This window comes from Agelaius phoeniceus, chromosome 9 (assembly GCF_051311805.1).
Source record: "Agelaius phoeniceus isolate bAgePho1 chromosome 9, bAgePho1.hap1, whole genome shotgun sequence".
NCBI classification, from domain to species: Eukaryota; Metazoa; Chordata; class Aves; order Passeriformes; family Icteridae; genus Agelaius; species Agelaius phoeniceus.
In genome coordinates, this window is record NC_135273.1 from 7,357,848 (window position 1) to 7,374,038 (window position 16,191).

The 16,191-nt window shown below is 35.9% G+C and overlaps 1 protein-coding gene across 3 annotated transcripts in view; it reads right to left on the minus strand.

Annotated features, from left to right (window-relative positions):
• Window positions 1–860: 860 nt before the first annotated feature.
• Window positions 861–16,191, minus strand: part of ATRNL1 (attractin like 1) — a 433,015-nt gene continuing 417,684 nt past the window's right edge. For all 3 annotated transcript variants that reach the window (XM_077182833.1, XM_077182835.1, XM_054637523.2), the window contains one exon: window positions 861–4,616. In XM_077182833.1, coding sequence (XP_077038948.1) covers window positions 4,492–4,616 — 125 coding nt within the window. In that variant the 3' untranslated portion in view covers window positions 861–4,491. The remainder of the gene's footprint in view (window positions 4,617–16,191) is intronic.

The following is a 16,191-nucleotide window of genomic DNA, read 5'->3' on the forward strand; positions in this document are numbered from 1 at the left end:
CCTTCACATAATTCAATGTAATATGTGAGAATATGTGAGGAAACAGAGAATGTTCTGATTTAGGTCAGCTGTGAAACCAACTACACAATCCATTATATATAGATCTATATCTATATATATCTATAATATATACACATAGGCACACCCACACACGTAGATATGCTTCAAAAATAATTGTTTGGTTTCCCCATTGGTTCCACTCTTGCTTCCTCATTTTAGAAAGAGGCAGTCTTTAACATATCAGCCAGGGCACAGAAATGTTTCAAGACACAAACGAGTTTCAGCATAGATGACCAAGCCTGGGGTGACATTAGTCCCTTTTCAGCCTCACAGTAAATTTCAGAGAGCCACTAGAATTCCAGTTATATGTACAAGACGATGATTTTCCAGATCAGAAATACCTGCAGCCATGGAAATGGCCACATGTGGCCCTATAGGCAGTCATATAGAAATACAAACAATCCTTATGAAAATAAAATTGCATTAAATAAGGAAAAGCTAAAACAACATTTGTATGGCCCTGAGTTATACAAGCCCAGACTGTGCAAGGACTTTTTTTGCCATTTTTGTGCTCTGTTATTAGTATTTAATGAGGAAGTACAACCGAAGAGAGCACGGGAAGTTCTGGCCACCTGCAGACATCTCTGGGCTTGTTATTATTTGTTATAAGCACCTAAAATAGCCTTGGATATTCCATACTTTATTCTAGATCTGGAATAAGTATCAGGAAACTACAGTTTTTCAGGTAATTCTGCACCTTAGAGGGTGGAAAAAATACAGTTAATTTATTTAATTTTCCCCAGTAATGTTGAATATTCTGAACAGGACAACTTTGCTTATAAAAAAGAGGGATTGTCAAATCACCTTTAACAGAGAATTTTTCTTTATTGTCAAGAAACCTTTCAGATGCTTTTTAAAAAATTGGTAATGAAATTAGATACATAGTGATTTTATAATTTCTATGAATCCAGGAAAGTTATAATGCATGAAGATTGAACATCTGTTAAAGTGATCCCAAACTAAAATTCTTACCATCAGGATTCCAGCCTCTACATTAAATTATTTTGAAAATAATTATTGCTGCAGATTTTACACATAACAAATTCCATGCCCCAATCTGAAATTGCCAAAATGTTTTTGATTCGGGAAGATGAGAGAAAACTCTATGTATAAAAAGAGCAGTCAGCTGTGAAAATTCTCAAATCAGATGAATTTGAATGTTTCTTAATGGTATATTCATGCCTTAACACGTTAAAAAATTGACCTTTTTATTAAATAATTTCAATAGTGGCAACATACTGATAACCTTTTTTTTTTTTTGTACAGGTGAAAAAACATTTCATTACATTTCATAGGAATGTAATGAATGGAAACAAATATTCTGAAGTGTGCAAATTCAATTGAAGTCGTTTCAGGATTTTATATAAATACCGAAATACAAACCCATGTTACCATGGACAGGCTATCTCATATTTGGACAGTAATTTGTAGCTGCTGGATTTCCCTCAGCAGAATCCACAGACTGAGGAGGGGGAGGTTGAATCCTGACAATCAGAACTTCACTGGGCCTTCCTTACCAGAACAGCACTTATTTATTTTTCATCCAATATAAATCACATTAAGAGTAAAACAGGCCATTCAACACTTTCTGACTATAAGAAAGGGTTCCAAAGTTAAATTGGATAACAGGGTTTAAAAAAAATATGGCCTTTTCTTGACACAATCATAATGGGACTGTTCATAAAACATCTCATCTGATGTACAGTGGTCGTTACCAAAAAGTTTGCACTTGTCAACAACTAGCAAAATGTAGTTATCAGACATTTATGCTATTTATACCTTCCAAAAAGAAAGCTTTGGTATGTATTTGCAAACTCCTTGTTTTTAATTGTGGCCATTATATAAGTATTTTTATTTACTTCATTATTATATGAATTTACTAATTTGCATGCAATCAGGGATCCTGGGAGTAGAAAGACTCTTCAGAAAAAAATTCTCAAAGTGAAGGGAAATGCTGAATGATCCCATGACAAACATGCTTTTCTTGTACAGTAAAATAACATTTTTACCTGAAAACACAGTAAAATGGCTGATTGCTATTTGCCTATTTTCAGTGTGCAGTAAACTATTTTAATCCCTTTAAAACTCACACCTGATTTTCAAGTATTTTTCAAACTCTGCTTGAGACACAGAGGAATATAATCCTGTATGAGTGAGCACAGTCACAACTCTCCTACAGGACTGGATGGTCTTTCTGTGGATGGGGTTTCCAGTACATTCACAAAACACACTGTACAATTCTTATGTGAAATGCTTAGACTGAGGATTAACACAGAGTTTGGAATATATTCCAGACAAGTGGCTCTTTCTTTTTCCTAAGTGTTTGCATCATGTAAGCCAGTCCCATCAGTTTATATTCACTTGAACAGATTAACTTTAAAACTGGCAGAAAGGGCTGTTTTCAAAGGACAATTTTTTCACTAGGCTAAGTAGCACTGGTTCAAAGTTCCCAACAGAACCTTTAAAAATGAATTTTTAAAGTTTTAGGTTATATGAGGTCAGAATAGGCAATAAAAGTCACAAGATGGTATTATTTTAAGATAATAATCTTATTTTAAGATATGAAAATACTGAAACAATCATGCCAGTATAAGAAATAATTATACCATAATTCATAAGTGCATAATTTATCAAAACAATAGAGCAGTCATGGTTAGATGCAACCTAATACTCCTGTATAAGATATAACTACATACTGTACAATTGTTCCTTTTTTATAATTATTTTTTACATTTAGGCCTCATCCAAATTAAGCTGAGTACTTCTATGTATGAATGGCTTTAGGAAATAAACACAACTCACAACAGGGCTTTATTACTGCTACTGCACCACCATGGCATGCAAGTAACTATGTAGTCAACTATAAACAGTAAAATGTCATCGTCTTTCTGAAATAAAAAGAACATAAAAAATACAGATAAAGTAGTAAACATCAATTATCTTTTTTATATCTTTCATATTTACCAAAAGTCTATCATTACATGAGACATTTATACCTCTGTATCACTCTCCTGTACTAGGATGGTGGCAGATTTGGAGCTGAGAAACTATACTTTCAACAAGCTTGTACAAAACTACAGGTTTCATATTACACTCTGTCAGTGTGCAATGCATAAATGAGAATATGACACATCTGCTACCTGCCCCTTACATTCTCTTACTCTTTTCTGTGTGCATGATTTCTGAGTAAATAAGAAGACCAAGGGCCATTAAAGCTGGTTGCCAGGTTATCTGTTGTGGTTACTGAGCCCCCACAGGACCAAAGTCCTTCACAAAGGAAATTCTTTCATCTGGTTTTTGTTGTTGAGTACTGATTGTGAGAGGTTCCATACTGGTTGTGGAATTTGACAGCTAATGTTGGAAGCAAGATGGATTTTTAAACATTTATTTATTTATATAGGGTGCTGAAGTGGCAATGAGATGAAATTCTGCAGTTGTGAGGGAAAAAAATATCCATACTTTATTATAAAAACAAGAACCAAAGTGCTGACTGGGATTAATCTCTTCTGCTTACAGGTCAGGACAATGTATAGATACCAGCAAATTTCAATATTGGAAAGGGAGCAGGTCGAATAACAGCATGTTTAACTCTCCTTAGATTTGCAGTCTTGGAGACTCTTGGGAAAAAATATTGTAAAGCAGCTTTTCCATGCTTATTTAATTTTGCTGATCATTTAGCTGGCATGGAGAACCCTCTTTGTAAAATATCCTAATTCAGGACAAACTCTGAGGTTCAGAAAAGAAAGCCCACCCATCACTCTTCTGCAGTCCAAATTATGTTTATGAGGGTTTTTTCCAATGTAAAGAAAAATAATCATTAAATGCTCAAGTAATAGTATTTAATAGAATTATCTTTCAAATATTACATGTGGTGTTCTTGGGATACACCTTTGCTAAATTCAAAAGCTGCCTACCTCTTCTGGACAATGAAAAAACCACTTAAATCCAAATGATTCTCTTTAGTTTCTGCTTGCTGGAAAGAAATCTTAATGCCAATTACAAGGAAAGAACTGTACAATTCCCATTGTTACATTAAGCTATACAAAGATTTCCTTTAGATTCCTGGAATTTGCTCAGTTTTCAATTATACAATTTGTTTCCACATTACAAAAAAAATGTGAAGTTTCTCCTAGTCCTGTCCAAGGATTTTCCCTGGTCTGATATGTTCAGAATCGAGAATACTCGGTATTTTATTTTGTATTTTGTTGACACCAGGATCCACTCTTTATTAAAGCTCATCAAGCATGCTCATACCTAGCAGAAGTTAGTCTGCTTTGGGGGATAGCAGGCTGTGTGACTACAACAGAGCACAGTACCTCATGTGTTCATCCACAGATTTGCCTCCATAAAAACTGAGGCTGTAGTATAGCTTTCAATGGAAGCCATTTAAAAAGAAAACATTACAGAATATACAATTGTAGTTTTTGACTCTCAGACACAAGTTCCTTGACGTGTTGAAAGGTGATGTTTTCGATTTCTGACTCCTGAACTCTTATCTTTACAGTCCGCAGGCTTCTGTTGTGAAATGTCTATCAGAGCACTTGCAATTGCAAGACCTGCAAGGTAAATAAAAGAAAAACAAAATTTAATGCTCAGCTTTCCTGAGAAGAATTCCAGAGCAGCGTGATGGTTTCTTTCAAGGCAAGTTTATGTACTTTCCCAGAAGTGATCGGTTTCATTTCAAAGTCAGATAACAAGTTCTCACTTTCTTAAATGCCTCTTGGTAACAGTGAAGAGACAGTGGAAGGAAAAAAATGCAGTTAAGACACCAGACTGGAAATAAGGAGAACTGAGTTCCATTTGTGTCTCTTATTGATTTGCTGTGTGATCTTAACATGACCTCTCTTTATGACCATTTCCTGGTTATGTGGACCAGAAGCTTTCTGACATGAATTTTCTCATATTAAATGTATGTGCTTTGCATTTAGAAATTGATAAAATCAAAATCAAATCAGAAAATAAGAGAGAAACAGAAAGTGCACCTAGGATAACATTGAATATTTGCCTTTGTAATATATATATATATATATATATATGCCTCTTTAATTGGGGAATATCTAGAGGTTAGTATTTACCACAAAAAGATATGAAAATATCTTTCTAGAAAGCACAGATCTCTAAACAAGTAGTGAACCAAGATGGCCTGAGCACATTCTAAATGTTTTCAACTCACCAAAACTCTTCTGGTTTGGATTCTGGTTAATTTGTTGATATTTCATGACCTGTTGTAACCTTAACAGGGTATTGCCAAGGGCATAGACCAGCATGCTTAGGAATCACAGAAACACAGAATATTCTGAGTTGGAAAGGACCCACAAGGATCATCAAGCCCTACTTCTGGCCCAGAACAGGACAGTGCCGAGAACCCCACCATGTGCATTGTTCACATCCCTCTTGAACTGTCAGTGCTGTGACTACTGCCCTTGGGGAGCCTGTTCCAGTGCCAGCCATCCTCCAGATGAAGTATTTTTCTCTAATATCCAACCCAAAGCTCTCCTGACACAACTTCAGGCTGTTCCCTCAGGTCTTCCCCTCACAAGGAAGCTGGAACTGCAGTGAGGTCTCTCCACAGTCTCCTCCAGGCTGAACAGACTGGAGTGTGACCTCAGCCACTCCTCATTCAGCTTCCCTTCCAGACCTAAGAAGCTAATATTTTAAGAATTTACTCTTCCACTTCCTTGCTACTGCATCCTTTCTAGAAATTAGTGACTTCTGTGATTAACAACACACTTAATACAGGGCAGTTCTAGGCTTTTAAATTCACACAGGTGATACTGCAATCAAATAGATTGGGAGTATTCACATCATTTATATTTTCTACTGCAAACAAACCACAAATCCACATTTACATTTACCCAAAATGTAGATAAGGATGGTGCTGGTTCTCCATTCAGTCCAAAACTTTTCATTCTCCAACCAATAACACCACCACTGTCCCAGGAAACCTTTGAAAACACTTTTCACCATGTTTAACTCTCTATTCCTTATCTCAAGCCAATATCAAAGTCAATTTATCTATTGCACAGATTCCAATTTTGCAATACTTTTCATGCAATCCCTCATTACAGCTCTTATCTACTAAGAAACTGTGCAAAAATTGTTTTTCACTAACAAGTGTTGCTACAGTCTCCCTTCATAGTATTAGATTTATGGTCAGATTTAGTTCAGGTTTCCAGTATCCTGAAAAATCTATGCTATTGCACACTGGTAACATCACCTTTCTTAAGTCACAAAAAAGTTGCAAGCAGTAATTAATGAGCATCCAGATTTTAAAAATGCACGATGCTGTAAAACACTAAGTACAATTATCATTGATACATTTCAGGACGTGTAAGAGCCAAGATTAATCAAGTTGTTTTTTCTCACATACACAAATATTTTGTGGCATGAGCCAGTGATGCTTAAAATTGGACTCTGACAAATTAAATTGTTGAAATCTTTGAGGCACCTTTAAAGTTTAAGCAGTAAACTCAGGTATTAGCTAATTCAGGGATAAAACCTAAATATCTTTTGATGGTTGCTTATATGTTATCCCATCTTCAACAGATAGGCTTAGAGACTATGCTAAACAGAAGGAGTATTATTAGTAAACAGATTTTTTTAAATTTAATAAGCTGTTTGAAAACATATTTGGATGTATTAAGCTAACCTCACTTAATATACCAACTAACAAAAAGGAATCCTTAGGTCTAACACTGCATACTGGGATGTACTGGCATGTTGATAGAATCCCATTAAAATCAGGTTGCTACAGAAGATCATTTTTCAAAATGCCACACAAATCATCTGATGAAATTCATTTATTATGTTCTCTACGCCCAGCATAGTTCCTTGTTATCAAAGCAATACAATTAACTGGGGGAACAATTCATTATTCCAGACTGGCAGTCTAAAGGAATTTCATTTACCAAGTCAAGCTTGTGCACAGACACTTCGAGCAAGGAGAATTTACATCAAAATAAAACAGAAGAAAATGCTGTGGCTTAAATATTCATTAAAAAAACCCACCAAACCCAAAACATTCCCTTGATGTTACAGGTTTTTTATCTAAATAATAAATGTGAATACATTTAGAGTCATTGAAGTTGGAACTGTAAATTGTACAGTGCTCTATATGTGATACCTCAACTCCTAAGTTAATACATTTACGCTCCTTGTCTGAATGCTGCTGGTAAAGTATCCTACCTAACATCCAAACTGGTATTTTCCAAATCAGTACATGGTAAATTCCAAGTACATGGTCTCTGGTTGCTTCTGACTCTTGAGCAACATGGCAGAAAGGAACAGTGGAATCAGTAAGGTTCCCACATGGAGACTCAACAGGTCACCTCTAATTTCTCTAAATTCAATCTTAGTTGCAGAACCAGCACTATTTTTAAATTTAGTTTGTTTTTCTACAAAATGTTATAGAAATAACCTGACCTAGTTCTATGCAGCTCAAACAACCTCTAGCTGGCTTTAAGGATATGCACATACAAGTCATTAAGAAGTAAGCCCAGTCAAATTGTAAGTGGAAAGTATATTTTTGTAGGAGATAATTGCATCCACAATGAGGAAAACACCAGAGGAAGCAATATGAACTTGGTTATCTTTAGCAGAACTATTGTCTTTCCTAATGGAAGTTAAATGGTAACAGTTTATTCTCAGGAAGTCTCTAATCATAAAATTACTGGGGTGTGAATTTTTTCCCTTTATTTTTTTTTTACAATAATGCAAAGCTATTAATAAGTAGAGGGATAAAATACAGCAGATCAGAGATTACCTTGAAAAGCGCATTCACGGTTTATATACAAACAGCCCTTTAATCCTGCATTCAAACAACAGCATCTGAAAAAGTCATTCATTCTGAGATACTCTCCTCCCAGTCTCTGTAAAAACAGGCAGTACTATATATTTTAATTTTGCAGCAAAACAGCTTCATTAGGCGTGAAAGGTTAATTGCAGGTTTAAGTGCAGTTCGGGGAACAGTGCACGGGTCTGTGGTGAATAGCACAGTCTGCTACAGGAAGGCTGAGTGCTATAAACTGTTTGCCCTGCTGAAATGTTTTACTACCTCATTTACTAACTGTCTTCTTTTACTGCTTGTATTTGTAGTTCTTCTAAACCTTTAATAGCTACAGTTTTATTTCACTGTAATCAGATTTAAATGGAAATACCCATGCTGGGATGTTTAAACATTTTTCCTCTGATTGTATACAACTACATTTGAACTGATGTAAGGCTACACTATCTCTAAAAGTAGAAAAAAAACCCCTACATTGAAAAAATTAGTCTTACATAATGGTGTGCATATTTAAAACCTTTTTTTCCTCCTCTATTGTTCATTTTAATGAGAAATACATGGAATTCTTACTATCTCGTTTGTTAAAAGTAAGGGAACAAAGAATGACCTCAGATTAGGCAGGTAACTGGAAATGTTTCCTTTCAATTTGAATATGCATTATTCAGACATAACATTTGGATAGATGTCTTCATTTGATTAAATTTCTACACGTCATTGTTATGCAGAATCAGAACATTCAGAAACCTGAAGACAATAAAATAACTACGAGTCAGGTAGATCAATTAGATTTGTTTGACATTTCAACCAAAATTATAGTCATTGTTTAAGGTGACTTTAAGCAACGAAAATAAAATGCCAGCTGCCATACAGAGAGACTTAAACAGAAAAGACTGGGTAAACACTATATTATTAAAGTCACAGCTTCACCCTTCAGTGCCCACAAGTCTTTGTGTTCCTTCCATCTGTTAATTCTTTAAAGAGTGGCATTACTGTACATGCTCACCCCATTCTGGACACACTCCTTTTATCATAAAGGATCTCTCACTCAAAATATGGCCATTGTGGAAGACTTATTGCCCATGGAAGTCTGTAGAAATGGATCAGAGCTGTTTGAAGATGCACTTAGTGATGAGAATCACAGACTGTGGTGCCTCATGAAAGTCACCACAGCACACAGTGAAACCAATGAAGGCAATTTCATGCTCATCAATAAAACTATCAGTTATAATGTAGGGAATTTTAATGAATTCTGCCATTTATCAATATTTAAAGTCTATAAAAATACTGTTTGAAAAGTACACAATGTATATCATATGTGACTTAATGGTATATGCATATGTATATATATATATATATATATATATATATATATATATATATATATACCAAAATTATGTAATAATGTAACATAAATATGCCATTATGTAACAATTTTATATATATGCACACACACAAATTATATACAACCCCCCTAGTTAATAATGAAGTTTTGTATTACCTACTTCTTAATTTGAAGAAACAGATCACATAGACCATCATGTTTATGGAATGCACACATTTATTCGTCATAGAAAAAAATATGTTCATTATAATGTCTGTCATAGTGGGAGAGCATAGCATCCTAGAAGCAGCCTAACATTCTAGAAGATTGTTACTAGGCAGTGTTCTGAGTACCCATGGAAGAAATTCTCTCACTTTTCTGTGAGATACTGTGCTAGAAATAGTCATATTTGATTTAGTTGTTTAGCAATAGTTTCATGATTTTCTGGTTGTTCCTGTGTTCTCAACCAAACTGCCTCCAAGCAGACCAACTCAGGCTTCATTTTCATGACTGAAAAGGCCAGCCTGTTCTTTGTGCTGCATACTCCTCTGCTGTGAATCAAGGCATGCTGGGAGATATCCAAAAGGCACATAAAACAGAACCAGAACAAAATTTGGTATTTAAAAACTTCATGCACAGAGCCCCCTCCCAAGCAAGTACAAACCTGATACTCGAGTACTTTCCAGGAGAAAAATTAAGAGTCATCTGAAGTTCAAGACTGTATATGGCTAGAAGAACACAACAGATCTAAGTTCATTTCAAAGTCAGAAAATAGTCAAATCCTTCATGTGTATCAGAGTTTCCTGATCTGGCAGGTGTGCCTAGACAGTATCCAGAGATCGCAGACTTAGTCACAGAGAAAAATAATCATAAGCATCTGCCAAGAACAATAAGTGTCTTCATAGCCTGTCATATTGAATGTTTTTTTTATTTGAATTAGATTATTTTTAAAAGGACAAGCTGACAGCACCTCAAATTCACAGTCTTTTTATGGGCTTCTCTTCCTGTTTGGTGCAGGAATGTGTATTTTAAGTTGACACCGCTCTTACTTTCGGAAAGATATATTAAACAAACTAAACTAACTAGGAAATTACTTTGGGAAAGTAACCCCATCATTTTTTTTTTCAGTGATATTTTTTGCAAGATGGGAAGACAGCCAAGAGGCCAGGAGGTATGTTTTCCTTTTTTTTTGCATATAACTTAATTAAATAAGTAAAATATGAGACAGAGCTTAAACCATAACAATAATAACCTAAATAATGATTGTGTGGAATTAAATAGCCACACATAGTAGAGAGAAGATGTCATGCTCCTTTTTATTACACCTTTGCTACTTAGTAATAAGGGCTATCTATAAGGGACTAAGAAATTCTTATTCCCAGAATAGACTTATAAATTACGTGCTGTCAGTTTGTGGGAAATGCAGACTATACAATAAAGGATCCTACAAGAAATGTTCATCCTTTCCCAAATTTTCTCATTGTGAAAAGGAAATGGCCCTACATATTTGTGTGAAATATTTATATTCCACGGGGCCAATAGGGATTTTTTTTTTTTTTAATGCAGTCAGGCAGTTCTCCTTTCCTTTCAGAGTGAGATATCTGTAGTTTGGTCTGAAATCCAGGTCTGTACAACATCTGGTGCCTTTCAGCTATCCAGCCTGCCAGTGACTGAGAGCCAGCATGGGTTGCTTGGCCTCTCTGGATATGGACAAAGGGAAGGTGACAATGCACTCTGGGGTGCTTCAAAAGGCGTCCTGGTAAGTGGACCCAGTGGGGAGCTGGAGACTCTACAGTAATGGAATGGGGCAATCTGACATTGATTCACTGGAGCTTTTTTCTCCCACCCTCTTTTCTCAACTCAAGCCCTCCTGGAATACAAGAACCATGGGACCATTAAATTGTTTAGTTTGGAAAAGACCCTTATGATCATGGGGGTCCAACCATTAACACCGCAAAGCCCACCAATAAAACATGTCCCTGAGTGCCACATTCACACGTCTTTTAAACACCTCCAGCAATGGTGATTTCACCACTTCCCTGGGCAGCCTGCTCCAGGGTCTGACAACTCTTTGGGTGAAGAAGTTTTTCCTAATAGCCAATCTAAACCTCCCCTGGTGCAACCTGAGGTCAAATCTTCTTGTCACATTCTTTTAAACGGAATGATAATAAAAACGCCAAAAAAGGAATAATCCACTTAGAATATGTGCAAATCTCATGCAGATTAATTCCTTGCTGCTCTGCCACTGTATATTACACAACATGCATTAAAATGCAAGTAATTACACATTTTTCTACAATGGACAGTAATATTTGAAACATTTGGATTACATTTTCAGTTTGATTACATCTCACTTCCATTGAATCATTTATCCATATGCTATGAAAAACATCTCTATTCTTGTGATGTTGTGCAGCCGTTTAATTTGTTTTCAAGAAAATCACTATAAACTAATTTGCTCCTCTGCAAGAATTTGGTGAGATGCATTAATCATGCCAGAATCTAATTTGGTCTTGTAAACCTATTTCTGCAGAAGAGAGAAAGTCTACTCAGACTATTGAAGAAGCTCTATTTTCACTTACTTTTAGCAATACCTGGTTTAATACAAACAAAATCATAATTGGTTTTTTTATAGAAGTCAGTATCACAGTTATGGCCCAGGTGGGGTTAGTTTATGAAACCCTCTATAGTACTTAGACAAGTCTGGATTGCAAAAGTCTCCTCCAGCCTGGCACACTCAAGGTTGCCTGTATAGCATCATTTCACTCTTTGTCTCTATCTTCAGCAAACTCTTTTTACTTGGACCATGGATGCGAATCAGAGCAAAATGAAGATATGAAAGCTGTAAAAAATTGTGAGCATGAGTTACAACATTTTAAAAGCTCTTTACCCAAATCCATTCATGCAATTGGATGCTTTAACCGTTGTGATGAAAGTTAAAGCCTTACTATACATCATGAGAGGGATGAACACCTGTGGGACAGAGATTTATCATCCATATAAACAGAGTGTGATTGGCCATTATTACAGGGCTGAATTATATTTCATGCAATTCAGTAATCAGAATATCTGTGTGTGCCTGAGTATCTGGGAAACAGAGCAGGTTGGAACACAACTGAGCAATCAGGAGAACACTCAGAAGGAGAAAAGGCAGCAGTAGTCACTGGGGTTTGCTTCCCTCCAGAGGGGCCTTTCTGGCAGGGGGTGATTTAAAGCAGATCTCTTTCTGTCTGTAGAGGAAATCTGGGGTGATAAACCTCACCAGGTGAAATTCAGTTTTTATGAATACCTCCCTAATGTTTCATCTGGGTGATAACATACACTGTCAGATTTGCAGCTTTACTACTCTCCTCCTCAAGACAAAACACACCACCTTAAAGACAATAGGTTTAAGGGCCCAAAAGGGGCCAATTCTGCCCACACTGGAGATAAAACAATACTACTTACATTACCATTTGCTTTTAGGGAAGAAGATTAGAACAATAATCCTCTAAGATCCTTCTTCTCTCTCTTGCACCCTTTATGTTGCAGGTGCCAGGCTTTTTTTCCCCTTGTCAAAAATTTTATTTAAGCCAGAAAGTACTGAATATGTTAATGCAAAGAAATTATTGTAGTTCACCAGAAATTCAATAGGATTACAGCTTAATCGGCAGTAGGCATGATATATGCAGTACTCTTCTATAGAGAATTCTCATTTTAAAGTTTTGCTTTCAAAGTACTGGGCTTGTTTTCCATTTCCAACATACTGGTGCAATGTATCATCGCTCTAACCACTGCTTTGATACAAATTTGTTTCTGCCCAAATAGCAATGCTAATTTTTCAGTATTCTGCTGATGTCCAATTAGACATTTAGAACATCCCCAGCTACATAGCCAGGAGTCACTCTGACAAAACAAATGATCTTGGGAGGGAAACACAGAATTAAGTCAACGGGACAGAAAGTGTGCTGAGAATTTTGAACCATATTTTGAGTATCACCAAAGTGACAACTTCAGGGTCCTCAGGATCTCTAACAAGGTTATTTGTAGTTTCAGTAATATTAATGTTTGAGAACAATGAAAAAGAAAAGAAAAAGAAAAAAGAAAGATAAAGTCACAAATGCCCTGCTGTCAGTATTAGGTGGCTCCATTAGCAAATCTAGCAGCAGCATACATAGAAAATTGATTTTTGGCAAAAGGCTGAAAAGCTCACACCATAAAATAAACAATTTAACCCCCAAACATTTTGTACAAATAGCCCTACCACAATTATGGTCTGCACTGACAGAGAATAATTCTGTATGGGATTCCAGTATAGACAAGTAAGCTACACAGCTACTCATTTATTCTTTACTGAATCTTCTATTTTACATTGAAAGCACCATGTTCTGACTATAACAGGCAAAATTACACACTTAGACCTGTCAAATTGTATGGAAATAGGTTTCCATTTTAAACACTTCATTACATACACTTACTTGGTCCTGAGCAGTCAATATAGATAAATATCAGTAAAATGATAGTAGAAGAGCACTGTTGCTGCTTGTGTGACACATTCAGATACAGCAAATGCCTGAAACTGAGAGATAGTAATACAATGGCTGCATATCACTATAAATTATTATATTAAATGTCCTGGGCATGTGTCCTAGTTTGGAGAGGAAGCACTGGAAAACTGATAGTCCACAGTCACAGCTTGCCACCTACCTCTCTGTGTATCCCCAATCCAACAAGCGGCACTCACTGTATCATTCACCCATTAAATAAATTAAATTAAAAAAAAAATGAACCCACAACACCAAGACCCCAAAAATTCTTGCAAAAAAAGATTACCAAACTATAACTATTTTAAACAATTTAAAACATTTCTCTAAATGCCTGTGGAAAAAAATGAGAAAGATTCTGCTGGCACACCAAATTCAGATTCCACATTTCTCCTGTAAGGATCAACATCCTTCAGAAATACAGGAGCTATGAAAGATTCCTCTTGGGATCTCATTTGGCATAAATCTCAGCCTGATTTGCACACCTGTTTTTAATTCAACAAAATAAGATCTGTAACTCATGGTCTATTGAGCAGAACTCAGTACTAAATGGATGTGGGAAAAAAAAGGCAGAAACCAAGTGAAAGATACAGTCAAGAAAATCTCACAACATCCATTCTCAGCAATGTCAGGAACCTGAAGATGCACTCAATGAAAATTCACTTTCTGACACTAAAGGGTTACTGCAGCAGCCCATTCTCATTAATATTCATGTGAGCAACAAATGGAAGAAATGGAACCATGGACAAGAAGATGTAAGAGATACACAGAGCTTGGAGTTTTCCAATGTCAGGATGGTTCTTTTAGACAACAGCAAAATTCAGAGCAATTCTGTGCATTGTTCCCAAAATTTTCATCAGAAATAGCTGTGCTGTACAGAGCATCATGCTGTCTTTGTGTTTCTAGGATGTCATTAGGAGCTAGTTTTCATTTAAGCATTTTCAAAAAAGCTTTTACTATGTGATGAAGGAGAAACGAACCTTCAGCAGGACATTAGAACTCCCTCGCTGCAATTGTGCTAAATCTCCCATCTGTTTTTTAAAAGCAGAAATTGCATTGAGGCTTCTATTTGCTATTTAACTGCTGACCTTTTTCCCCCTCTATTTTTTCCCATATGCTTTTTGATCACATGTGAAAAACTTAGCTTTGGTTCTCTTATTTCCTGATTTTCTATATTTCAATTAGACTTTAATGGCTGTATATACAGTGATAATGATCCAAGAGTGTTTTGAATGAAATCTGTTTTGTATTTCCCAGCTTCTGAGAGCTGCCACAATTTGAGAAACTTTCTTCTGTAGCCCCTGAAGTGCCTTCTATAACATAATAACATAATAAACCATGGATCTGCTCTCCCTTTGCTGTGCATTCTGTTTCCTACAGCCTGCTGCAGTATGATTTGCCACTATAAATAATTATCCTAAGTTATAAAGATGTAATATAAAACTATAAAGCAATACCATTAGACGCCATACACTGGAGACTCTGAAGAAGCCATAAGAAAACATTGATTTTCATAAAGAATAAGAAAAAAGGTGACAATGAAAAATGTGGTTCATGCTTAGGATTAGCTCATTAAAAGCCTGCTGCAATTTTGGGTACAAAGAATGAAAATAGCAGGTAAACTACCTGCAGTGGCAAACTACCTTTTTTCTGAAAGGTGGGACTCCACGTTTTATGACATCTGTCTTAAAAGGTGAGAGGAAAACAAAAGCTGTGGTGGGAATGAGACTTGAATATGTGTGAAGTTCAGAATTATAAGGTATTATCCCCCAAAAGGGGAAGAGCCAGACTCCAGAGGGATTCATGTAAATCTCTGTAAGGTTTGTGTCCAGATGTGTGACCCTGTGAGTTGATTTTTGTTTGCTCTGTCTGGTCTGGACAATACAACAAGAGGCACATATAGGATTTCTGGCTTTTTCCCACATTATTTTCCAATGCCTTCCTTCCAAATAGCCCTTCATTTTCCATTCTTATTTTTGCTGCTTTTTTTTCTGTTGAGCTTCAGTCAGCATCATTTAACTGCCTTTACAAAGTATTCAGTATATAGACCTCCAATAATCATGGATTTTCTTTGTGAATCTGATGTTAGCAACTAAGACTAATCTAATTCCTCTCAACTTTCTTTTATCTCTTTGCATTGCACTGGTGTAAGAAGGTGGTATGGTAGTTTAAAAAGTTGCAAACATCCTCAAAATCATTTATATTACTTTTTCTTCTCATGACTTCTCATTTTAGTGGGCAATTCTTTTCTATGATACACACACCCGTTATTTGCAAAGAGAGATAAAAATAGATGTTCACATTTGAACTATGACCTAATCATTTCTTTGGGAGCAATGAAGTAGATTGTGAACAATCTAAATGCAGCCAGCCTTATTTCATTATTTGAGTCCCACTTGTGTTATAAGAAGAATATTTACATTCAAGATTTTAAAAACTTTATGCTAACTAGTACACATTTCTCATGCAACTTTTCATCTTTGATGTGTCTAACAGTGCTCTCT